Source organism: Calonectris borealis, chromosome 13 (genome assembly GCF_964195595.1).
Source record: "Calonectris borealis chromosome 13, bCalBor7.hap1.2, whole genome shotgun sequence".
NCBI lineage: Eukaryota > Metazoa > Chordata > Aves > Procellariiformes > Procellariidae > Calonectris > Calonectris borealis.
In genome coordinates, this window is record NC_134324.1 from 22,933,267 (window position 1) to 22,958,656 (window position 25,390).

At 40.3% G+C, this 25,390-nt stretch overlaps 1 protein-coding gene across 3 annotated transcripts; it reads right to left on the reverse strand.

Moving 5' to 3' along the window:
- Positions 1 to 421: 421 nt before the first annotated feature.
- Positions 422 to 25,390, reverse strand: MTMR8 (myotubularin related protein 8). Of its 3 annotated transcripts, none has more exons than XM_075162533.1 (14): positions 25,100 to 25,390; positions 23,382 to 23,504; positions 22,547 to 22,709; positions 20,056 to 20,213; positions 18,419 to 18,547; positions 17,202 to 17,336; positions 15,137 to 15,269; positions 13,265 to 13,374; positions 12,021 to 12,146; positions 10,309 to 10,358; positions 9,577 to 9,777; positions 9,031 to 9,159; positions 7,950 to 8,076; positions 422 to 6,132 (listed from the first exon to the last, which is right to left on the reverse strand). In XM_075162533.1, the coding sequence occupies exons 1-14, from the start codon at positions 25,121 to 25,123 to the stop codon at positions 5,848 to 5,850; spliced, it is 1,893 nt and encodes a 630-aa protein (XP_075018634.1). In that variant the 5' UTR covers positions 25,124 to 25,390; the 3' UTR covers positions 422 to 5,847. The 3 variants fall into 3 exon arrangements, with proteins under 3 accessions (XP_075018634.1, XP_075018635.1, XP_075018636.1); XM_075162535.1 differs by lacking the exon at positions 422 to 6,132 and adding an exon at positions 6,337 to 6,602 and having other exon boundaries at positions 7,946 to 8,076; positions 25,100 to 25,211; XM_075162534.1 differs by lacking the exons at positions 22,547 to 22,709; positions 23,382 to 23,504; positions 25,100 to 25,390 and adding an exon at positions 20,931 to 21,952.

Sequence of the window (25,390 nt, forward strand, 5' to 3'; positions counted from 1 at the left end):
GCTTCCCAGAAAGCTTTTCAAGTCAGCCTGGAGCCACCTGTAGACAGACTTATCCATGGGTGAGGGACAGACAGCTTTCCAGGAGGAAGAAAACACTGAAGAGCTATTCAGTTTTAATATATAAAGAAAAATCTAAAAAAAAAAAAATCAGAGTAACAAAATGTACAGAAGATACTAAGATTTAATGCAGCTTCGTTAGTATTATTGCTTTTGGGGTTTTTTTAAAAGACACTGAGCAGTGCTGCACTCAGCAGTGCTCCAAAACCAGTGAGGTCACCTAGTTTCTATTCTGTAAAAGAAGGGGAAGTGGAATCACGCTCACTTTAAGATAAGCTCACTACTTAAGTCTTTAATTGACTTCCCATTTCAAAGTGTGAAGTTCTGCTTTGAGTTTAATTAACCAATAAACAGACTAGTCATATACTTTAAAAAGGCAAGGTATTTATTTTTGTAGGGAATAAAAATAAACTGTAATACAAGTGAAACTTCATGGAACAAATACATTTAGAGAAAAAAGACAGTGCTCCCCTAAACACGGTACAATTTTTTTTTAAGCAGTGCATTAACTAAAATGACGTACATGTATACAGCCATCGCAGCACATTCAAGAATATGGGATTTCATCACCCACGGTTTTATACAGCTGTCCCTCAACAGTTACACTGACGAAAATAGCGACTGACTTACAGAAACAGCAAAAACATTTACAATTTTCAGCTGAGTACTACACACAATTTCAGGTACATTCCTACAAAGATCAGGTTGTGGATGACAGGAAAAGTACGTATGTGTGCTCAGTTACATATGACTAGATCCAGTGCTACAAGTTATTCCAGTAGTATGCTGCTACATTAAATACAGACGCATATACACAGATAAATGATATAAGAAGAGATATAGGTCAACCATTTTAACCTACCCTCTTTCTGCATTGCTTTTGTAGTTCAGAGATGCCAAAAGGACGCAGCGCTGTACATTGAAATACTTGCCCTAACAAATTACACCGACTGCAATTGGCACCAACCTGGCTGCTCTTAGTGCTAAAGATGCTTACGAAAACGTGGACTTTAACGTCACCTGGTTCGAGACATTCCTCATCTAATTCATCAAGTGCTGTGTATTAATTAAAACAAAACTACTACATTCAGAACAGATTCTTTCCCCCACCCTGCCCCGAGGCATGGGAAGTGCCTCTATGTGCAAGAGGGACAGTATGTAAACAAGGAATAACTGTGTTAGGTCCGTACAAAAAGTGACCCCAGCACTCAACGCAGAGTGGTGGGGAAGGGGAGAAGAGCAAAACAGCAGACACATTTTGAATTTGCAAATATTCATTGCTAAATAGTGCCAAGAAATGATCCCTTTGGGGGAGCAACCGTCAGGCACCGAAGCTACCCAAGGACCAGTTTTGCCAGAAAGCGAACTGAAGCAGCGCCTTTTAAATGCTGTCCCTGCAAGTGCTACAGCTTCGTTAGCTGCAAGGGTGCTTTCCGAGCGCCTGTTAGGGCTCACCATCTCCAAACCCGATGGAGACAACAGACACGGGGCACTTCACCAACATGCAGATTGCCACCTGTAACCCAACGAGGTCTAACTCAAGGCAGAGCCCTGTGAAGCTCTGCGCACCTCCGGCTCCCAGCCAGTCTCTCTCCCCAGGACTCGAGCAGCTTACTGACGCAAACTGAAGCTTACCAGCTACCTACAAGCAAGTCTCCTTCTCCATCCTAGTCAGGGTAGCTTCACGTACCAGTGAGCACCAACACAGCAGGTGGATTTTTCTTCTAAGCACTTATACAAAAGGCATTCGCTAAGAGCAGGAGCAGAACGTGCAGCTAGAAGTGTGTTATGCCTATAGGCTTTAACAAACTGCTTTTTCTCTCCACTGAAAGAGGGCAAACTGAGAAGTACAACAGCTATGGGCAAACCAATTATTCCCTTTTTTTCTGTAAAGCAAACAGATTGGATTTTTCTCTACCACAGGCAACAACTGCAAAACAAAATACAATTTAAGAATCCAGCATCGTGAAGTTGACATTAAGACATTTCAGCCGAGAAATAAAGCTACACGGGTCCCTCTTCTACTTCAAAGTAGTAGCTTTAACGCAGAATATTACAGGCACTTGCCCACTGCAATGCTGTACCTATTTGTAGCAAGAGAGACACTATGTACAGGCATGAAACCACGACACCATGGAGTATCTTGGTAAAGCAAGAGGTGCTCCAGAAAAGGAAGAGTTTAACACAAACAGAGCCCATCCACAGCAAATAGGATCCCTCCTCCCCCCCAGTTCTCCCAGTCAGAGGAATCCAAATGGAAAGCAGCAAGTTGCATTGTTCATTTAACAGCTCCAAATAAAAAACAGTATTCGTGACTTCACAACACAGGGATGCTCCACTAGGAATAAATAAGTTACAGTAACTTTTCACCTACACAGTGCTTACATACGAAGATTCCTACGTAACAGCTTCTAGATTTCCTTTAACACTTTTAGGGAACATATAATCAAGTGTCAGCAGGGCACTCCGCAACGAGTGAACACAGGCTTTCTGCAAGGCTCTGGAAGCCAATCCTAGCTGACCAGAGACCTGAGGACACGCTGCAGTGCTCTGAACAGCTTTTCATTTTTGGTCTTGAAACACACCAGAGTTACCGTCAAAACTAAAAAGCTTCTAGCTAATCGGTTTTCAAACAAATAATCTCATGGAAAGCCAGGAAACCCTGGAATCTTTTCCAGCTCCATAAATTTACAGCACCAGCATGAATGATTTTTAATATGTTGTAGACTTTGACCAAGTCTGTATACGTTAAATCCAAGAGGTTTAAAAAGCCAGACCACTACCCTTTTTTTTGGCTAGGTTTTGCATTTCAAAGTATAAAGTCATCCATTATTTTTTTATTGAAGTCAAAAGCAGCAAGATTACTAAAAGCTTACTAATACTTTCAGTGTATGAAGTAATCTTTTCATGGTTATATGCACCTGTAGCAATATTGTAGTCAAGAAGGATTTGTGGAGATGTCAGCGTCACGTTCTAGAGATAAGCAAAGATTATTATACTTTTTTCAAGGTAATCTATGGTAATTCGAAAGACAAGGCAATGTGTAAACATTTGCAGAAACCTTCTGCAAAAATGTTTTTATACAAAGATTAACCAATGGTATGTCTAAATCCTTCAGTGGTCAGTCAAAAGTCTCTACAATTCTGTATCTCTAATTTTCATCAGAGAACACATTAAAAGAACTGATGACATCTAGAATAACTGGTCCTAAAAAGTGCCTGTCTTGGTCTCATTTACCATTTGAGAGCTCTGTATTTAAGAAGCCGTGCGTACTATCCACCACACTCTTCTACCACCTAGAAAGAAAAGACAGGGTTGATCTATCAGTCCATATGACACAGGCTCCAAACTGCGAAGTGCATGTGTGAAATTGAGCTTTTACACTACCAGGAGGCAAAGGGAAATAATCTCCCCAGCACCCTCCAGTGGGAATCTACAGCAGATTCTGAACCCTGGGTGTCTAGAGCAGCTGGATTAGGACTTAGGGTGCAATCTCTTTGCTTCAGGAGTATGTGGATATGGCAAACCTAAAAGCCTGGCAGACTATCTAACTTAATATTAAGAGCTTAGCAGATCTCTTTTTAGGAGCAAAGAGACTCAGATACTCATCTTGAGATTAGGAAAAGATGCATTCAGAAATGTGCATCCTTCAAAATAAAATATATAGCTGTTGCACGATGCAGTATTTTTGATACGTACCCACACAACAAATTTCAAACATCATCTGCTTAAGTGTATCTGGTTCGGTATTTTATCTGCTTATTTTTTAAATCAATCGCACATTGTAGTTCTCTCACTCCTACTCCTACTGTATTAGTTGCTTTAAGACTGAAAAACCTGCAACATCAAAAAAAAGTTTCTCTTTGCCATTCTAGGCATTGAAAAAACTCTGTATTCTCAGGTATTGCCCTTTTTCCTTGGGTCTTTTGATATGCTTAATAAAATATGTATTTTCTTACCCAAAGTGAGACACTCAGGGGAGTTTTTTTTTTCTTTTCTACTTTATCTTGAACACTGAAACTAATCTAGTCATTTCACCATCGGTTATAAGCATATGAACAATGGCTATTGCATTTTATGATGCTATAATGGAATGTTTCTACTTTTTATTGTAGATTGGGAGGGCTAACTTAGAAAATATTTCCAGTTTGTTTCAAGATTTTGTAAAAGAGAAAAACTGATTTTAAGACACAATGGCAGCATCTAATTTAAACAAAAATCCAAAAGAAAGCAGAAAAGCATCTTGGATTAAGTTGCACAAAGGGTCTCTCTGTGGAATTAAGCACATCTATAGAAGCTTGTCCAGAACAAGTACTGTGGAACAGCTTTCCTGGGCCATCCGTTTCCCTGGGGAGACAAGCCCTTGTTTCTTCACACAACTTCTGTAAAAATGGAATATACATCTCTCTTTTAAACCTGCAACTTTGAACTAGTATCTCCAGCTGAGATTACTGCAGTTTAAAGAAACCAAGTAGTGCTCGCAAGCGCTGGAATGAATCCAAGCTGGAGCCACAGCCACAAGCCAAGATGTCCACTTCTTGTTGCAACAAGGGGTCACATCCCAACTTACGTTTTGTCACCAGCTTCACAAAATTACAAAGTTCATTGCCATGAGAGATATTGTTCATCTCCCCATGTCTTGACAGTACAGACAAAACATCTCTAAGGTTCATGTAATTTTAACATCCAAGATAACATTCGCTAGAATCACTCAGCATGTGATGTGAAATAATCATTTTAGGCCCCATTTCAATAATAGAACTCACCTCATCTGTAAGTATTGCCTCATCGATGGATATGAGGAAAGCACATTGATTCCAGCTTAGAACAAAGAATTACTCTCTTGCTTCAATTTAACTAAGATCATAAAAGAAGAGAGAAAAATTCCATATCCATTTTTTCCTATCTTTTCTCATTTCTAATCCTCCCTCTGTCAAAAATTCACGTGTTACAGGCTGTCTTTGTGGCTTGCTGCACTCTCACAATCAGTACGTGAGGTCCATAAAAGCTTATTCTTTGAAAGGTCGGCTTAGAAAGAAGCTACTAAACTCAGGGGATCGGCAAAAATCCTGGAGAAGCAGGCAGCAGATAAAAAACCTTGTTTAAAAATACTGACTACAAAGAAGACCAAATAGTACACTCTACACTACAGTAATAAAAATAGTACATTGCATGGCTAGACATTAAAACGGTCTCCATAAAAAGGCACAGGGAGGTTTGGTTTTGTTTATCAAATATGCATAGGAAACAAAAAAATGAATCAGTTCTGCCACAATGTGAGGGTCCATGCAGAGACTCCTTCACAGATAAGAAAAGGGGAGTATTTTTATCATTTTAAGATGAACTGAAATTTTTTATCGTTTTAAGATGACCTTGCACCACCACTGAGAATAAATGCATCGCATCTTTCCTACTCCAGTTATAAACAATGCACAACTCCTAAGCCCCATATTAATGGGCCAAGATTTCTTTCAGCTTGAAATACCAGTACTGGCAGGCAGTCATAAACCTTAAACGCACATCGTGTTCCCACTGAAAAATACGGATTACACTGACTCAAGGTAGCCTTCTGGGCAGCTCTGTACGCATCTTCATCATTTCAGCTGCAAAACGATGCAAACCAAACCAAATGCAGACTGTCTTCTCTACAGCGAGCACAGCTCCTTGCAAACATACGTACTAACACTTAGCTGTAAATGGTTAGATGGTCTACACCCTTGCGGGGGCACAGCTCCCTTACACCTCACCACCACAAGCGCCTGGTTCCTCGAACACAGTTCTCAGTGCTGGTCAATGGTGGTGAAGCTTCCCACCCTCAGCTTCGGAGCCTAAAACGTCCATGGCGGCATTAAGATCACGGAGATCCTGGTGATGAGACAGGTTCTCTTTGTGCTTTTGGTCCACATCTGACATCACATCTATATCCCCTGCTGAGCCACCGTTGCTCAACACAGGAGGTGATTCCACTTCATAATCCTGAGGCGTATTGAGCATCGGTGTTTTTGAAGCAGCACGTCCTACTTTAGGTAAGGAGCAAGCTTCACTGGGCAAAGGACCATCAAAGAAAGGAAGTTTCTACACAAATAAAAAGACATTAAAAAAAATAATGAAAGCTATTATTCCCAGATGTCAGGGATATACAAAAAACAACTGTCAACATAATAGTTCTGTGTCAGTGCCTCTTTTTCAGCTCTGTAATCCAGCATTAAAGTACCTGGGCATAGATCCTCACATATTTGATACAAACATCATTGTTTAATTAATAAAACTAAAGTTTCCAGCATTCGCATTAACCTAGCAAAGGACACTGATAGGTCTTCTCACTGGTATATTTTCAGATGACTCTCCCACTACTGTATTTTTAGGGGTTTTTTGGTTTGTTTGTGGGTTTGGGTTTTGGTTTTTTGGCATAGAAAGGATATTGCAAGTAAAGCCTTGAGCACAAAGAAAGGCCACACTTCTATCAGGCAGCTGTATGGGGCTGTGGTGGGTTGACCATGGCTGAATGCCAGGTGCCCACCAAGCCGCTCTAACACCCCCCGCTCCTCAACAGGACAGCGGGGAGAGAAAATAAGATGGAAAAAAAACCTCGTGGGTCAAGATAAAGGCAGTTTAATAAAGCAAAAGCAAACGCCGCGTGCGGAAGCAAAGGAAAACAGAAGATTTCTTTTCTAGTTCCCATCAGCAGGCGATGTCAGCCACTTCCCGGGAAGAAGGGCTTCAGTACGCGTAGCGGTTGCTCCGGAAGACAAACGTCATAATAACGAATGCCCCCCCCGCCTTCTCTTAGCTTTTATGGCTGAGCAGACGTCATACGGTATGGAATATCCCTTTGGCCAGCTTGGGTCAGCTGTCCTGGCTGTGTCCCCTCCCAAGATCTTGCCCAACCCCAGCCCACCGGTGAGGGGGGAATGTTGGGGGGACAGCCCTGATGCTGTGGAGCACTGCTCAGCAGTGGCCAAAACACTGGTGTGTTATCAACACCCTTCTAGCTCCCGATACACAGCACAGCACTGCGAGGGCTGTACGGGGAAAATGAACTCCATCTCAGCCAGACCCAATACATAAGGAAACACAAAACTACAGCACTTCAAAAGCTAACAAGACTATCTACTTTTTTTTACTTCCCCTGTCTTGCACTGCTGAGATAGGTATCTACACCTTCATATAGCCAAATAGAGCTCTCTGGGGAATCTGATCAGAACTGATCAAACTGTGAAGTGTGTTGCTGTTTACTTTATCATTCTGGGTTGAAGGAGAGAAATCGGTTATTCTGGACACAAGATCTCTGCCCTCCAATACCACAGAACACAAGTAGTAAATATGCAAGATTCCCTGTCTTGTTTTAGCGAGGCACTTCAAATCTGAGGTAGCCACTTTTAGAGGACAATTCAGCCTACATGATCCAGTTACATTTTGGCCATTACATGAAAGCCAACTTAAGTAACTCAACTATTTTAATGCCTGGTTGATCATCAGTTTTTTCAATGTGCCTTGTGAATGAGAAGGCAGCAAAGAAAAATGTGGGGGCGAGATGAAGACAAGAATATTTTTGTACATTCATATTATCTGGGGGGGGGCAGGAAGCAGGGCCATTCTTTTCTTCTCTCCCTCTCCCTTGAAGTTTGCTGCGAGTAGAGTTGAAACCCAGATGTTCTTTAACACCTGCTTCATTCAGAGAATTAGAGCATCACGAGCCTGCCACAGAACTTGACCAAACACAGCTTTTACCTAGCAGATGAGAATTTATTGCAGCAATGTCATTTAACCCCTCATTTTGCCCAGCCCTGCCCAGCATGCTGAAACAATTGTTCAGTGCCAATCTTCAATCTCAGTTATATTTGCAAAAACCATCATGTGATTTTTAAATATTACTAAGATTCAGGACTCACATTTTCCAGTTCAGATGCATTGTCCTCCAGTTTCATCTTTTGGCTCATGCAGCTTAGCAGATGATCCAATACACACTGTTTTGGATGCATTCCTTTGTCAAAGCGATTATACATCCCACACCAAAACCTCAAGAACAGGGCAAGAAAAGAGAATTAGGCGGCCAATTGTACACTACTGACCAACAAACTAGATGCTGTTTAAGGGAAAAATTTTCGACAAATTGAGATTAGTAATTGATTTTAAAAAACTGCCACAGCCTTGGATTATAAAATTCAGTATCAATGGGCAAATTTTCATAAAGTTAAAAAACCCCCAACTCCTGAGGATTTAAGTACTTCTGCCTTATGATCCACGTGCACTGGCAGCAGGTATTAACATGAGACAAAAATACACCTTCTTCTATAGCAGACTCACTGGAGGCTTGGGTAGTTCACCTTCAAGTCCACAGTTTGCCCTACCTCCCTACTTTCATTAAAACCCTTTGCCCGCCAGTAACCACACACAGCACTTAACACATTTGCATCCCCCTCTCTCTCAGCAGGGAACAGGAGTGAGTCAGAAACAAAGCAAAACTAACCACTTCAGCTGTAACACCCTGGGCAAGCAGACAGACATGGCAACAAGAAACCCCTTCTTGTGGAAACCACCCTGAGTGCGTAAGCCTGGGTGGGACTGGGCACTGAAATTCCTGTTTGAAAGACTTCCTTAATATATACCAAAAAGGAGGAAAGGAGGAACTTTCTTTAACAATCGCCTACCTTATCATGTAAATTTGACAGAGCAAACAGTCAGGGTGCGTGGCGGGGGTCTATCTACACATCTGTGTTGTTCTTTTCCTTGCCTCTCTCCACCCTCTTTCTCAACACCAAAGAAAAAATACTATTTTAAATTACAGTACCTGCACTTATTTAGCAATTACCTGAGCACTAATACTCTCAGTTTATGGATGAGGAATGGAGGGGAAAGGTAAAACAAACCATTCTACTTAGTGACAATTTATTTTATTAAACCTGAATTAGCAATCCACATTACAATGAAAGAAATGCCTCCCTTCTTCCCCTTCTTAAATAAGCAACTTACTGGAAACTGAAAGGTAGTGTGTTTGGTTGAAGCTCTTTGTAAGCTGTAAATCCTCTGTATAAAGGATTTCTCAATTCCTGCTTCTTCTGTAAGAGGAAAGGCCACAGAGAATGGGTCTTCTCAAAGATTCTGTCAATTACAAATAACATCTAATCACTAAAAAAAAAGAATCAAGTTAAGTGGATTAATAATGCTAGCTATAGAATTAGATTAAGGGAGCTAAGAATTATTTTTACGCAGTATCTGATTCAGTTCATAAACACAAGATACATCACTGAGGAATATATGATCATTTAAAATGGACCCTATCCAGTCCAAAAGGGGTATCTGCAAGTTATTACTGTGGTCCAAATTAAAACACGTGACTTTGGGGATATAACTAATCTAGAATTTTTTTCCACACCGTAGAACATAAGCATCTATCAAGACAATGTTACCCTTAACCAATCTACAATTACATAAAAACACACAAACACACACAACCTGTCCTTTTTCTGACATTTAAAGCGACTTCTAGACTGTTGGCTCTATAAACTGCCAACTCACTTCAGATCCTCACGCTCCCTATGACAGGTCCCAAGGAAGTTGCCAAACTGGCAGGAGTAGACATGGTCATGGATTTCAAGAAGGAAACGCTCATTAAACTCAAATGTGCATGGGAACTGCTGCATGAGCTGCCAGACACATTCAACGAACTGAGTGAAGACAGGGGATACTTCTTTGGGGTCACCATCCAAATGGCCACACCTAGAGAGATGCAAACAAAACAGGGTTAAATCCTGTGTCATTCAACAAAAAAAGAATCCCCTCGCCATTAAACAACTGGGAAGTTTTTTTCGCTACTAGAATAAGAAATTATTCTGCAGAATCAGAAAAAAACCCACGTGGTTTTTCTTAGAGTAACTGTACATTAAGGCATGCCACCCTCAGCATTACTTGTTCTCCAAGGGTACCTGGTAAGAGTGACAAGAATTGTGCAATGTCCCTTTCTCTAAAGTAAAATTAGCAATGGAAGAGCCTATAAATTGCTTTTTAAACAGACAATTTGTTCAAGACTGTATGATTTTGTAAAGTAATAAAAAAAGCACTGATGAAATAACAACCCTAGCAGATACTGGCTTTATGTCACCAACTCCAGTATCTTCCAAATATTCTCTCCTCTGTCCTGTATTTTCATTTAAATCTTTCATGGAAGTACACGAACCTGAAAACACTGTATTAGTTTCACAGCCAAGCCTTCACCCAGTCACTACACCCAAGATAACATGCTCCTCTTACCTGTGTGAGAACTTATGGCCCATTGCAATCCACTCCTTTTCTATTAGAACCTTCAGTTTCAAAACAGAGGTTAAAAAAAAGCATTACTTTGTTTAGAAAAAGCAAAATGAAGCGTTTGATGTTAAACTCTCAAAAGCTTACAACCAATGCTACCTGCTGACCCTACTGTTATCAGTATATCCATAGAAGTCAATGAAAATAGTAACAATGATTTATAGATTAGAGTTATTCACAGTTACCAGTACAATGTCCCTGTTGGAATCAGAAGTTATTTCAAGCAAGATCAGTACTACTTTGAGGGAGTTTCTATGTTGTTTAAAATCATAATATGTAAACACACTAAGCTAAAAGAATTAACAGCTTAATATTACACTATGTACTACTTAATTCAGAAAAGAATATTGTGATATTCAGCAAAATACATCAGCAACTTCAATGTAAAAAATGTTTAACACACAAATAGGAATACCGGAAGTAGAGCTGTGTACTGACGAGCTCAAGATGAAATCAGAACTATATGGCTATTTCTTTTTTAAATAGAACACCTGTGCTATATATAAGAAAATAACAAGGAAGCAGTATTTTCCCTAAAAACATGTCTCGTAAGGAGCCAAATGACTGATCCTGAATCCATTATTACTTGCCTTGGTGGATCATATTCAAAGATCAATTCCTGATATCATCATCCAGAGACTTAAAGAACAAAAGGCAGGCAGAAATTCACAACAGAGTTCTTTGAAAACTTAAGTTATATTGCTTTTCAAATTTTTCCATTCTTTACATTTCTATTGCATTCATTTAGGAATAACCACTATCATAGGATTTGTGCATATAAACCATTTGCTCAGAGGACAGACTATCTCTGTTTTAGTTACCGCTCCTGTTCCTAATCAAAATCAAGTTTCTTTAGTTCATGGAGAATTGTCCAGAGCACAACCAAAGCCCAGGCAGATGTTTCACACTCTGATGTAATTTTAACCGTTAAAAGATTGCGGTAAAAAAAATAGCATGGAATGCAAGGGAACAGTCCTAGCAGTGCAACACACTGGAGGAGGTAAAATTTACATTGTTCCGATTTCAGCGTATCTTTTAAGGAACTCTTCTGAGAAAGAGCAGCAGCCTGTCTTTCAGGCATTTAACAAAAGGAGATGAATGGAAAGATAGCATCACAGATCGCACTGTATTTAGGCAGTGATGGCTTCAAATAAGAAAAAGCCTGCAGTAGAAGCAAACGGCCAAATTAATGTGTAATGGCTTTAAAAAAGGTCTTAAATGATGCACAGATTTTACGTGATATACAGGTTATATGTTGCTCTGTGCACGAGAATGAGTTCACCCAATTTTAAATCCTAGCAGATAAGAGAGCATTCACTATAACAGTCTTAGGTGACAAGCTGCTTCACCACTTTCCTGTGGATTGCTGCCAGGGCTGCATCCTTTGCTCACTCATTTCTTGATGAAATGTCTCATTAGTGGCTCTCATGTGGACATTCAAGGAAACAAAGATTTGGGAATTGTAAATCAACCGCTGCCGTTTTGTGCCCATGCTGTTCAGAGCAATTAAAGCTTGTCTATAGAATCAAAGCTTTTTTTATATAGGTCACCTACTGTTTGTTCCAGGAAATGGCCCGAAACATTTAATTAGGGCCTGTTTACATTTCAAATCCAGGAAGCACTTTTTATTTTTGAAATTCCAACATTTGTGTTCTTACCATGAAGCCTTTAAAAGTCCTATAAAATGGATCTAAGAGGAGGCTAGCCAGGGAGCAGACCTGCGCTGTGCGATCCCACCCATCAGAGCAGTGGACTAACACGCTAGCTTTTTCATCTTTCACAGCCTGTGAAGGAGAGACCAGACAGAACAGTTTAGCAGCTTTCTAGGTTGGTCACCTTGTAATTAAATGCTATCCCTTCATCTGCATTTACCTGACTGGCCTAAAACCCAAGGGGAAAATTTGTCACTTCTCATCTAGGCCAGAGAAATGCATCATTTCTGGGCACATAGCCATCAACCCATAGGAAACCCCAACTAGAATAAAATGCTGTAGCATGCCTTGTCAGCAACACAGACTGTCAAGAAACAAAGACCATCTGATCTCAAAATGCTTAGTCTTCTGAAAGGCCAAGAATTCTCAGTCCCCTCCTCTGAGGAAAAATTTGGTGGATGAGTGAAGAATAATAATTGGACGCACGGGGACTAGGAACTTCAAGAAAAATTAGAAGAGCTCATCCTAACTTCCTCCCATATGGATCACCTTCTTCCCTTTGTACCGGTGGCAGAAGAGAAACACAAAATAGCTTCTTGCTTGCTACGTGGTAAAATTTTGAGAAGAGACAACATTTACTGAAGGTAACTACTCTTGCCGCATGTTGCCTGCATGCCCTTTGCTATTACTGAAGTGCCTTAGGGACTTTTCTCCTTTTGCCTGACCTGCAAAGCCACAAGCTCTGCAGAATGAGGACTGCATTGAATAATCAAAATTAGCAGTTCCCCACATCACATAGAACCAGGAGAAAATAAACTGATCTAAACAATCCCTCATTTAAAGCAGAGCAGTTCAACAACTAACAAGCACAAGGTTAGGAGTTGTTTGCACTATTAAATATGCGTTATATAGAGATGTTTATAAAGGTCATTTATCCACATTCTGTGATTTTATTTGTTTCAAATGAGTTCTACTAAAGCCTAGATAACTGCTTGTTACAATACAGTGAACAGGACAATGTCCCAACCCCTACAGCATTTCATTTAGTCACAGGAAGTGTCTAGGAGAGAGCCAGCTGGGTAACCCACTTGATGTTCTCCAACTGCAGGCTTGGTTTTGAGAGCTGAGGCCAACCTGAACAGCAGTATTTTCCCACCTTCTCTCCAGAGACAACTTCACAGCCTTGGAGCAGTCCCTAACAGACGAGTACATATTTTTTAATTCACCTGCAGGCTGGAGTACAGTTTTACCTTGGCAAGAAAGACACCTGCATCCATCACAGCCTTAATGTGCCGTAACCAACCTGAGTTCTCCAGCCCAGTGAGGAAATCGCTCATTGAGGGGGACTTCATTTCACACACTAAGAACACAAACAAAGGAATTAGCTGACACTCTGTTAACAACATCTCTTTCTTTCTCCCACCTCCTCATTACCTCTTCACAGCAACAGAGCTTGGTAGATCCTAAAAGCTAACATTTCCACACTTTTAAAGTGTCAGCAGCAATATCCTGTCTAAAGGACGCAGAAACTACTGTTTGCATACTTAAATACACAAACCAGCAATTTTTAGCTATGAGATAACTTGAGGATCTGAAAATACCCTCCTCCTCTTTTTTAAAATGGTAACTCATTATTTTTTCAGCTGAGTTTTTTCCAACAAAGTGTTTAGTAATCTTTTACTTCACTATAAATCACCATCGCACAGACATCTAACAACCACTAATGTGCAGTCACCACCACAAAGATTTGAAGAAAGGGGACTTCTAATTTAGAGAGAGAAATAACATGTCTAACCTTGAAGGCAACTCTCATGCTATACTGAAACCCAGCACAGAAAATACCTATAGTAATACACTTCAATAGTCAGCAAGCACCAGTGAGAGAGATTTTATGACTGTCTAAGAAGAATATGGGAGTAAGCAAGTATTTATTCTGCCTCTTCTTCCACCACAAAATAAATCTGCCAGGAACAGGCAATTGAGGACTTATACTTGTGATCAGGCCAATCTTTTGGTGGTGTGAATAGCCTCATTTTTCTCCACGGTCACCACGGATCCTGCAGTGCTACCTGGCCAGGCAATTGGTAGCATCAATTATTCAACTATTTTGAAGCAAGATGACCATTACGCTGGTCACTAAAATATTAAACTCATATTTGGAATGACAGCACTTGTATTACATTTTAGAAAACTAAGCACAGGGACCAAGCAGAATGATTTGCAGCATCTACTCTGCCCCGTTCCACAGTCTTTGTCAGCACAAGGATGGTAATAGTGCTGGAAACCAGCTAGCAGAGTATGCTGGTTTGATCCAAGCTACGCCATCACCTTTAATGGAACTTCTCCAAAAGTACATTAGTGAAAATACGTGCCTGATTCACCTCTTGATGTCCAAAGGCTCAGGTAAGTATTTCTTCTGCCTTGCTTCGCATCCTTCCCCAAGATCATAATCTCACAGAGTAGCTTAATTACCTGAGCTACTCTGCATTTTAATATATTTTAATGTATTAAAACATTAATCTGATACATTTTCATGTATTAAAACCAAGTTCAGTTAAGGAAATCAGAAATAAATGAAAAATAAGAACTATGTACGTATGAGATTAAAGTCCTTGGAAGATCATGCCAAAATTTCATTTCAAATCAGAAATACTGCTTAACACTGAAATACTCCAAACTAAACACGGCAAATCCCAGAAAAGTATTTTCTCAACAACCTATGCTAGTTTTCTTTCAATAGCTCACAAAGTAACCATGAGACTATGTTAATGGTAAAATGTTATATTTCCCTAGCCTTTTTCTTTTAATTTGGCACATTTAAGAAATTCACATTTTATGTAACTAACACAATTAAGGAATGCTGTTAGTACTAGTTGCTATTTTTGAACCACTATAAAACTAAGAACAATAATAAATAAAATGTCTAGCAGGAAAGCATTTTAACAACGTTAATACTTTCAGCCGCTTCAATACAGCAAAGTAAGATATTGACTTACCTGCTTCCATCACAACACCCAAGTCTACATGCATGTGTGCACGTAGGATTTATATATTCAGCACAAGGTTCTGTTCAAAAGCAGCCAGGGTAACGAAGACTGGCCACTTGCACAGACCGTACCTACCTTCCAGGAGTTTCTGCAAGCTGTTCCGCATCACATGGATGTTTTCTATGCCAATAAATTTAAAGCGAATGTTATCATAATTATCTTCATTCTCATAACCCTTCCCAGCAGCTCGGTTGGCCATGGCATTTAACTGTCAAATTCAAGGGAACGGGAATAGGATAGAAAAGAGAGAAAATTACAAAGAAGAATACGCAGAAATAAATGAGTGTTTTGCAAGTCCTCCTTTTTTTAAAATCACCCAGAAAATATAATGAACAAAGTTGTTACTCAGATGTACTTCCCCACCTCCCAGACATTACTTCCAGTTGTTTCACTAAAATTATGCCAGTGTCTCCAGTCCATTAGTCATATGCAGAGACTCATTAAGACCCTAGATAGAATTTCTTAGGGTAGGCAGTATCAAAACTGTGCACAATTTCAGAATACTGCTGTCATCAAAACAGGTAAAGAGACATTGAGTCTGCCTTAACTGTGAAGCTACATAAAAAGATTCAGACAGAAGCATATGAAAGTAAAACTAGGAAAGCCATTTTTACGAGTAACATACATACATGGTGGTATAGAAATAGTAAGAGAATTCCAAAGCTTTTCACAGACATACATGCACAGATGAAATAAAGCCACCTGAGGGAAACATAGAAATATTAAAGTTGAGCAGAAAGAATACAGGAACCAACTGGAACTGCAGAAAAGAAACAGAAAAGAAGCCAGTTGCTCTAACAATCACCCAGTTCAAGAGTTACCAGGAAATCTTTAGCAGCGACCGAAAAAAAAAGAGCACCTCAAACCCCCCACATACTAATTTGGGAAGAGGAGCGATTTGCCTCCAGAGAAGAGAGAAGCAAGAGTCAGATACGGTATATACATCTTTAGAACAATTACATAACCCTAGTGCTTCAGTTCTACCATTCAGGTAAGACATATTGTGTTAGAAGGAGAAATGTGACCAATTATAAATTCTCCCTTTTTCACCAAATACTTTAGAAAAAAATTGCCATCAAGGATAGATTTCAGTGGAACATCTAGGATACTGGAAGCTGTCTGTACCAAAAGAACATGCAGTGACTGCTATAGACACACAGAAAATTACAGAATAGGTTATCTCTAGGAAATGTCATACTACAAAAAGCCAAAATACATCTTGGAACAACAGGCGACACATTCCCTGTTTTCCCAAAAAGTCTTTTTCCCTTCTTGCCCTTGCCATAGTTTAACTAAATCTATACTTTCTATAAAATAACTGCAATATCTGAACAGTGAAGCAGATTCTCAGAAAGCTCAATTTTAAAATAATCAAAGCACTTTTAAATCTTTGTATTTAAATAATTGTGTACTGTGAAAATCTGTGTGTTCTAATTTGCTTATACCGACACTCCCGAACAATATGCTTTCAAGACAATCATTTGAATTGGTTTCTAAATTCAGCTCCTCAAGATGACAGTCATTAGAGATTTCATTTTGCAAATGTTTCTTCAATATCCTCTAACATAAATAGCTCAGCAACAAAGTTCTAGCCCCGAATAGTGGCTACGGACCAGAAGAGCTGAATTGTATTAAACTCCAAGCTGCACATCATGAGAACATTAGTGTTATTTTTACAAAGGGAAAAAAATGGAGGAATCGCTTTTCTCAATTGTTATCAGACTCCACACAGCCCCACTTCTTCCCAGGTCTGCTGATAAAAGCACTTCAGCCTACGGCTTCTCTCCAACTCAACATACTAAGGACCTAGCTCTCTGCGGGAAAATGCTTCACTGCCACAGCCAGCTTCAAGGCTGCCAGTTGCTACAGGTCATCCTTAACACAAACCTCAACCCAGAACACTCCAGGAGTGCAAGCATTCTTAACGGCACTTAACATCGCAGTTTTATTATGCACAAGCATTCGTCACATTAAGACACTGAACCAGGAGTCTGATACTGGATTCCCGATTCAGGACTGACACAATTTAACCTAACGCAGCATAAGAAAGCATTAGCAGAGTTGTGAAAGATCGAACTGGAAACAGCATTACTAATTCAGACGCAAGCTTTAAAAGTAGCCACAAACCGCATGAAGATACCTTTGGCCTTGTGTCTACAACATACATGAAGGGGCTGCCAGGGTTGGCTTCTCTGATGGCCTGCAGCATTTGTTCATCCTCCAGACAGCGCGCACTGAACCCGGAGAGAGGCTGGCTACAACGACATATGGCAGCCTGCAACACACAACGGCTCACATTTTTTTGCTTTCGGATCATCTCGACTGCACTGCCCCAAAGAACGCTAATTTGTTGGCTTTAAGTGTCCTAATTCTCTGTTTCACTGAAAAACTGCTACTTACATGGACATACAGAAATACTACTGGAATATTTCTCAAAGCTTTAAGTTTGGGAATCTTAAGAAAATAGTGAGGCTAAGGAGCCCTGCTGCAAACTTCATTGCTATGTTCTCAAACCCACTAGGCTCTGCCTGACGATCAGTATCCCAAATGTTAGCATTTCTCATGTTTTCTACTTCATAATCACAATTATCTTCATTCTCATAACCCTTCCCAGCAGCTCAGTTGGCCATGGCATTTAACTGTCAAATTCAAGGCAACGGGAATAGGATAGAAAAGAGAGAAAATTTCTATTGTCCAAACCATTCTTTTCCACAACTTTCCTTATCAGTTGTTACTGTTCCACGCTCAGAACTGCACTGAGTATGCTTTAGGGGAATTTCAACAGTTGCCCAGGTCAAAGCACGCTTCCTCAGGAAAACAACAATTTGACTGTGACAGCATTTTCCTAACATCTGCATCTAAAACACTGCTGAGACAGCAAAGTTAAAAATTTACATTCTGGTCTTCAGTGGAAAAAAAAAACTGAAACCTTCACTTATTCTGAGCTAGTGGGGATTTATTTCAGGATGGTTCCTCCTCTTCAATACTAAGAAAATCCAGCTGAGTTATCATGTATCTTGTTAAAACATTATTCAATATAGCTAAACAGTAGATTAAAAAAACCCACATAACAAGAAATTGCTGAAAGCTGACAGAAAAAAATTTCTAGACAGGAAGTTTGGAAAGTTTGTGCTTTTTGCACAGCTCTGGATGCGTCCCAAGTGTTTATCTTTAACTAGCTTATTCTGTGACTCAGAACAAATCAATATTAAAGCCGTTAAGAGAAGCACAGTTCTCAAATGTGAAGTTAATGTGAAGCTCTAATAATTATCCCATTCTTTCCTTTCACTAAAAGGGCACTGGACAAGAAGGGGAACCCTTACTCCCCACAAAGACAGCAGATAATGAACAACTAACATTGTTTTCTTTATATAAGTAAGAAAGCACCGGAATCCGCCCTCTGCTTCTGAACCTTGAACTTCCAATCACCACTGCCTTATTAGCAGCTCTAGGCACCACTATTTCTGGAGGATATGTGTTGCAAACCTAAGTGAGAAGAAAGAAAAAAATCCAGATATTACTACTTAGCAATTCAAAATTAATGAAAAATTTATTTTTAGCTTATGATCTAGCATTTATAAACAACAGGAATAGATTGTTTGCCACAGTGTATCTCACACAGTCGACTTCTGAAGTTTCAAGCCATTAAGATGCATATAGAAAAACAACACAGGAATAGGAGCAAAATAAAACAATGTGGTGAAGGAAACTATCAATTTTGCAACTGAACCTAAAAAAAATGGACTGCACAGTACACGATACATATTGAAAGGAAGTTCTTTAAATCCGTAAGTTTTATGAAAGTTTTGATTTTTCACAAAAAGAAATTAAGAACAACTGTATTTAAAAAGTTCCCTCTAAATCCTATTCAACTTGAAATGAGCTTCCAGCAATCAGGTAGCATGCTCAGAGACCAGCTTTATCCTTTTTCCTCAGACAAGTACAGTCTTTTCAGCACGTACTTCACAGATAAGCTATTCTCCAAGTCTGGCCTTACTTGACGCTTGACAATTTTAAAACATAACTAGAAACCGTGAGGAAATTATAAAGCATTGGCACTTGAGAGTTACATACTGGCAAGTACAGCTTCAAAGTGATTAATGATTTTATAGGCCCACATTCAGATGCCCTCATCAGCTAACGGAAAAAGCACCTCTCACATCATATTTCAATTCAGGCATCCAAAGATACAGTCATTTAAAATTACCAGTCATTTCTGACAGCACAGGCCTATATTTCTTCAACTTAAAGCATAACAGTAAAGAAAACTAGTGGGGGAAGGGAGTGGAGAGCAGGGGGAAGGGATCCAAGACTTAATATATGGGTATCTTTCTCAGAGTTGTTTGCTTTGTCTTTTAGACAGAAAGGTCTGACTGTACACAACACCAGAAGAAATAAAAAGGGAAATATGAAGCAGGAGTTTGAGTAAGCTTCCTGAAAAATGCTTTCATTTAATATTGTTTAGATCCAACCTGGCCTTACAGGGGAGAAAAAGAAGACGACTGAAATGACTGAGCGCCCTTATTTAGCAGAAGATCCAACCAAGCAAGAAGAAAAATGTCTGTTTTCGGTTACTGTCCTTACCTAGTTCCTTTCCACTCTGCCTCATTCCCCACCAAGCCAAACTGCTGCCACTTATTTCTCTTCTACACATCTGTCACCAGCCTGGCGGGACAGGGTTTGGAAATACCAAAAGCAGCTAAGAGTACTTCAGGTTTTTCGTAACAGATGGTTTGACATTTCTCTAGAAAAACAAGTATCTGGTACTTTGCCAGGAAGATCAAAGCAAACCAAGGTGACTCTGCAGCTCTGTTCTGTTCTTCCATAGCATCATTAGCCGCAACTTCACATCAAGACGATGCTGCTTCGATTAAAACCGACTGAGCTCATTCCTCCCCAGAGGCATCACTTATGCAGCAGTAGAAGGACTGCTGTATGTCATTAATAACAAAGAAGAGATACTGCACTAAATGGCTACTTTGGGCAAGAATTACCTCATAGTCTTTATTAACATCCGTTATTTCCCAATAGTCATTTGGAATTCCCATACGCTGGTAATCTACTTTTAAATCAATCAGCTTCCATCCCATCTCCCGATTCTCTTTAGACATTTTAGGATTATAAGAGAAAGCATAAAGTTCTTCGGGTTTCACTGGGAAGAAGAAAGAAAAAAATTAACTAGTTAGAGAGAGATACAGAGACATACGGAGGGGTCAACACTTCTTCCTAAAGGCCATCTTTTGGATAAGCCCACTGTGCAAGCCAACGAGCTGCAGGTGTACCACAACTGATACAAGGACTGAAAAACATTATTCAGTCAAAAAATCAGGAGACTTAAAAATAATTTACTAAAGAAGCCAAAGGGCTATGCCACTGTACTGCATAGTTGGCTATATTTTAATAATAGCTATTTTCCTTACACTTCTGCGTCCTCAAAGATCAGAAGCATGAAGTTTTCTTTAATCATTTTGCGTACCTCACTAATCTGAACAAACTTAGACTGATTCTCACTCCTTAAAAAAAAAAAAAATAATTGAGTACTACATAGAAGAGTATAGGTATTTAAAACTTCTCAACCTCACATTTACACGTTTTCGTTCGGGGTAGTACTGAGTGCTGACAATTCCTATTGAAATCCTCAGGAATTTCCAATACTCAGTGCCCACATGCAGGAAGATATGCTAAAACATTTTGTTAGAATTAATGAAAACTTCAAGTAGTAATTTTTCCCGAACAAGTTATTTCCTAGTGAATTCACTGCAATAGGCACATTAGACAAGACTGATATCATACGAATTAATCCATAAATGAAAACATATATTAAAAGATATATTTTCTGTGAAGAGTTCATAAAACAGTTCTTGCACACCTGTAAGTTCATCATTCAACAGTGAGTTCTGAGCCGCATGGAAAACTTGATAGATGTCTTGAATATTACTGTCAGCCCAACAAAAGCTTCAGGCTGTGTCTGACAAATGGTAATTTCTTCCTCCCTCCAACTCTACCATCCCAATTTCCTTCCCTCTCTTCATAAAATGCAAATCCAACCAATAACTCATTCAGCTGATTCCCAAGGCAGCAAGCGCTCCAGAGACAGAGTGAAACCTGCCAGAGTCTGATAAAGTAGCCAGGTTACCGGACAGGTAACCCATAGCTGTCAATCATACATGTGCAAATCATGAATAATTATACGCTCTTCAAAAAAAACATGAAGGAAGTATACATACAGAAATTTTAAAACAACAAAAGAGAACTGTTAAAATCCATAAATAGAACAAAAGAAAGAGCTACAGCATATTACACAAATAACCACAAGACAAAAGAAACTGATGTAACCCCCTGCAGCGACAGCTCCCACGCTTCAAGACACTACATAAGTCTCTAATTTTCAAGACTGAAAGAACAGTGACAGCTTTTAAACATAACACCAGAAACTTGCCAGATACAGCATTAGAATTAGAACTTCAGAACTAAGAAAACTCCAGAGCTCAGGGCACAAGGGAGATGCTGGGAATAGACACAAGCATTAATATCAATCAAAAAAACCCCAAACTCGGCAAAAAACGTTTCCACTACAGTATTTCTATTCAAGTCCTATATGACGGCCAGCATGAAGCGGACTGGCGCTATCAATTCCCTTGCCTTGGAGTAGTGACATAAATACAAAATGCAATTACAAATAGCATCCTTATAATAATGCCGAACTCCAAATACTGGTTCACCCCAAAAACAGAAGCTGCCATAGACAGAAGCCAGGTAGGAAACCCGGTGGAATGCTGTCCTGCAAGAAGAACATGGAGCCTGAAGATTCATCCATGACGGACTAAAAAGCTGAAGCCAGAAGGCACCACAGGCTTTTGAGGATGTTTTGCTCACGCTCTTAAGAGTGACTCCAAGTCAGGGCAGCCAGGATGAGGCACAAGGTTTCACAACTGAAAGAAGACAAACACTGAAGAGTAGCCTAAACATGCTATTGGGAAACAAATGAAAGATGCCAATGTTTCAAGCTTTATTTGTGGGATTCCAGAATTTTGTGAACATCTGGATCAACTGGAAAGGGCAGAACTACACATGGCCAACAGCTAAGTCACAGAAATGACTGACAACGGCCAGGTATGGGATATGACACTCAGCATGAGTGCTACAAGAAAGCCTGAGATGCCACATACAGCCTCAGTCAGGAAAATGAACTTTGCATGGGTCTTCAGAAGTTCCTCATGGGAGGCCACCTCATTCCCACTGCCACAGAAGATTTGTGTTTAGTTTGGAAGCAAACGCCCTAGTCCACAGGGCAGTACTCTACTTACTGAGCCGACCCACACAGATCATCTCTGGTGGTGGAAACTGATTCTGATTTCACATCCTCCCCCTCCTGTACTGACATCGCAAAATAGTCTGGCAGGCAAAGCTTTCTCTATTGCTCAGAAGAGCCTTCCAGCTTAAAGCGTTTCAACGATCTGCAAAACAGACTCCCGTCCTAAATACCTGGTTGTGAAAGTTTAAGCAATGAGGTATACACTTCGTGACAGTCATGTTCCTGCCCAATAACAAAGTGAGCCACGTGGAAGTTCTTGCAGTGAATAAGGAGTGGATATCCAGCCGTGGTCAGAGGCAATTTTTCTACAGTCGCAATATGGTGATGCAGAATCTGAAAAACAGGAAATAAACAACATTTTTCAGAAGCCACTGGTAAGGTTGCAAGCAGTACAAGCAGATACTAAGTTTTTGCAATATCGTCAGCTATTTAAGCTTACTACATCTAAGTAGGAGCAGAAAATTAGTTTATTTGTGATACTTATCAAACAAACATCACAAACATCCAGACTGTGCACCCAAAGGCTAGGTAACTACGAGAAAGACTGAAAAAAATACAGTTATGTAATATAAAATAGAGATTGACGTCCAGCTCGGTTTACTTGGTTCACTTCACTTTCCCTCCACTCCCGTATGCAATATATTTTGTCATTCCCTTTTTACTTTAGAATTAAGAAAAAAGGCTGCTAATTTCAGTGCTAATTTTGCACTTCTAAAAGCTGTAAATTCAAGTTTGGTGGCTTGGTATACTGAGTTTGAGATAGGAAACTAGAGAAGTTTTTTATGTTCCTGGAATTAACACTAATTCAGTGAGTGACGTCTATTAAGTCACATTACCATTGTGTTAATTTTCTTGCAGAACAGCTGTTTATGTTAAGCATTTGGTATCAAAATGCTATAAAAGACCACTACAACTTTGGAATTCACAAACCTGTTTATTATGGATACGAGATATAAAGTAATTTTTATACTTGTGTTTAAACAGGCTCCAGGTATCACAACATACCCATGTTTCTTTTCTGACTTCAGCAGAAGCATCTACATAGATAAGGTGGGTAGCTGTCAGGTATAACGTCCCATTTGCTGCCTTCCTATTTGTATAGCGATCTAGTAATTTCACATTTTCAACCTGCAACATAAAAAAGTATGAAAAAATGAATTAAACTTTGATCGAGGAAATATCTAAGCACTTCTTGAACCGCAATCATGTAACTGCTAATATACAACTCAGGAAGAAAGACAGAAAAATGTAAGAATTAAAGTCTCCCCTGCAACATTAACTCAGCTTTACACTATAAATTCAAATTGTTTCTCCAGCAATTAAAGCCAAAAAGGTTAAGCAAACACCCAAAGTTTAGCACCAATGTGAGTAACAGGATTACTGGATTTGTAGCCAAGATGATCACAGTTTATTACTGTGCAAGGTTGCAGAAATAATAAGACAACGAACTGCGAAAGAAAAGACCGTCCGTGTTCAGTATAATCAAACTGTTGCTGTGAAAGAAACAGCCCTCTCCAGTCTGACTTCCAACCGCTCAGTCACTACAAAAAAGTATTAGTAGCTACTTCTTGTAACACACTTCCCAGGCACGTAAGTGCATTTCATAAACCACGCTAAGCTAATTAATAAAAGCAGTTTTAAAAAACATTAGCACAGACATAATAAAATATTATTTTTAAAGTATTTTACATTATTTGATTGATTTTCTCCTGGCCTATTTGCTTCTTAATGAATGTAGATGGAATTTTTCTTTCATCATTAAGCAAAAATAATGGGGAAAAAAAAACTGGAAGGACAATGAAAACAAACAGTTTAACAGTATACGATAAATTAGTTCTGGGTATTGAATATGTAAACTTCCTTACAGGCTCATTGGTCTGAGATAAATCATGGAAAATGTCAGCAAAGAAACTTGAAGAGCAGAGGTCTCAGCTGTACGTCTTCCTAGCACATTGCGTTTTTCAGCGCGTACAATGATTATATCTAATATTGCCCTTTTTCACGCCACTAGAGACAAGCGGGTCCAGCAAAGCACCTTAGGTGACATGGGTAAGCAGCATCCCCAAACTAATATCCTAGAGAATAAACCAAAACAAAATACAGCAACCTTCATGGTATTATAAATCAATCAATGGCTGGACAGACAGCTACCTGAAGTAAGTACTATTTTTTTAGCTGCCGTGAGCACAGCATTCCCAGAGCTCCTGTTCCACTTTATTCAACTGAAAAAGCACATTTTGATTCACTTATTCGGACTGGGGGGGTCTCCGCACTCTGATATAAACGAAGTTTACACGAATCGTACCCAAACCACCGTTGGATCAGTATCCTTACTGAAATTTCCTTTCCAACAGGGCGATACAGTAAGAAAAACCTAAACACCACGACAAGTAGCTTTAAGCTTTCTAGACTTATCCGTGACCCGGCTGAGAAGTGGAGGGGTCGCTCACCCCTACGTACGCCTTGAGAGGAAGGAAAGCAAAGGTAGCTGGTTTTCTGAAATTAATTACAACCGTAAACCAAAAAAAGTCGTTGAAAACAGAGGAATCTGACAACAACCCCGGCCGAAGCCCGTCGCCCCCGGAGGGGCTTCACCTCAGGTGTCCCGCGGGGAGGCCCCGGCGCAGGGCGGCGAGCGGAGCCCCACGGCCCGGCCCGGCCCGGCGCCACAAGGGGACCCCGACGGGACGGCGGCCAGCGCCCGGGGCGGCGCGGCCTCTTACCTTCGGGGTGGTGATGTGCTCCATGGCGGCACCGCCCGCCTCCCCCTGCCTCACCTCAGCGCGCTCGCGCGGCCCGGCCTCCGCGCCGCCATTTGCACGGGGCAGCGCCCGGCCCCGCCGCAAATCTCGCGAGAGTCCTGCGGAGAGGCGCCGCAGCCGCCATCTTGGGTGAGGGCAGGGCGCCGCCGGGGTAGCGCGGCTCGGGCTCTGCCGCGGTTGGTGGCGGGGGCCCGGAGCCCCTGGCCTGGTCCTGGGGGACGGCGGGGAGCACCGCCATCCTTCGCAGTCCTG

What these genes read in the sequence shown, in the direction of transcription:
- MTMR8 (XM_075162533.1), bottom strand. Translation starts at nt 25,123, where the DNA reads ATGGAGCACATCACCACCCCGAAG. An exon ending in AAGTCAGAAAAGAAACATGG is followed by an intron (nt 22,710 to 23,381) that starts GTATGTTGTGAT and finishes CCTGTTTTTCAG; the next exon opens with ATTCTGCATCACCATATTGC. An exon ending in AGGGAGCGTGAGGATCTGAA is followed by an intron (nt 9,160 to 9,576) that starts GTGAGTTGGCAG and finishes TGTAATTGACAG; the next exon opens with AATCTTTGAGAAGACCCATT.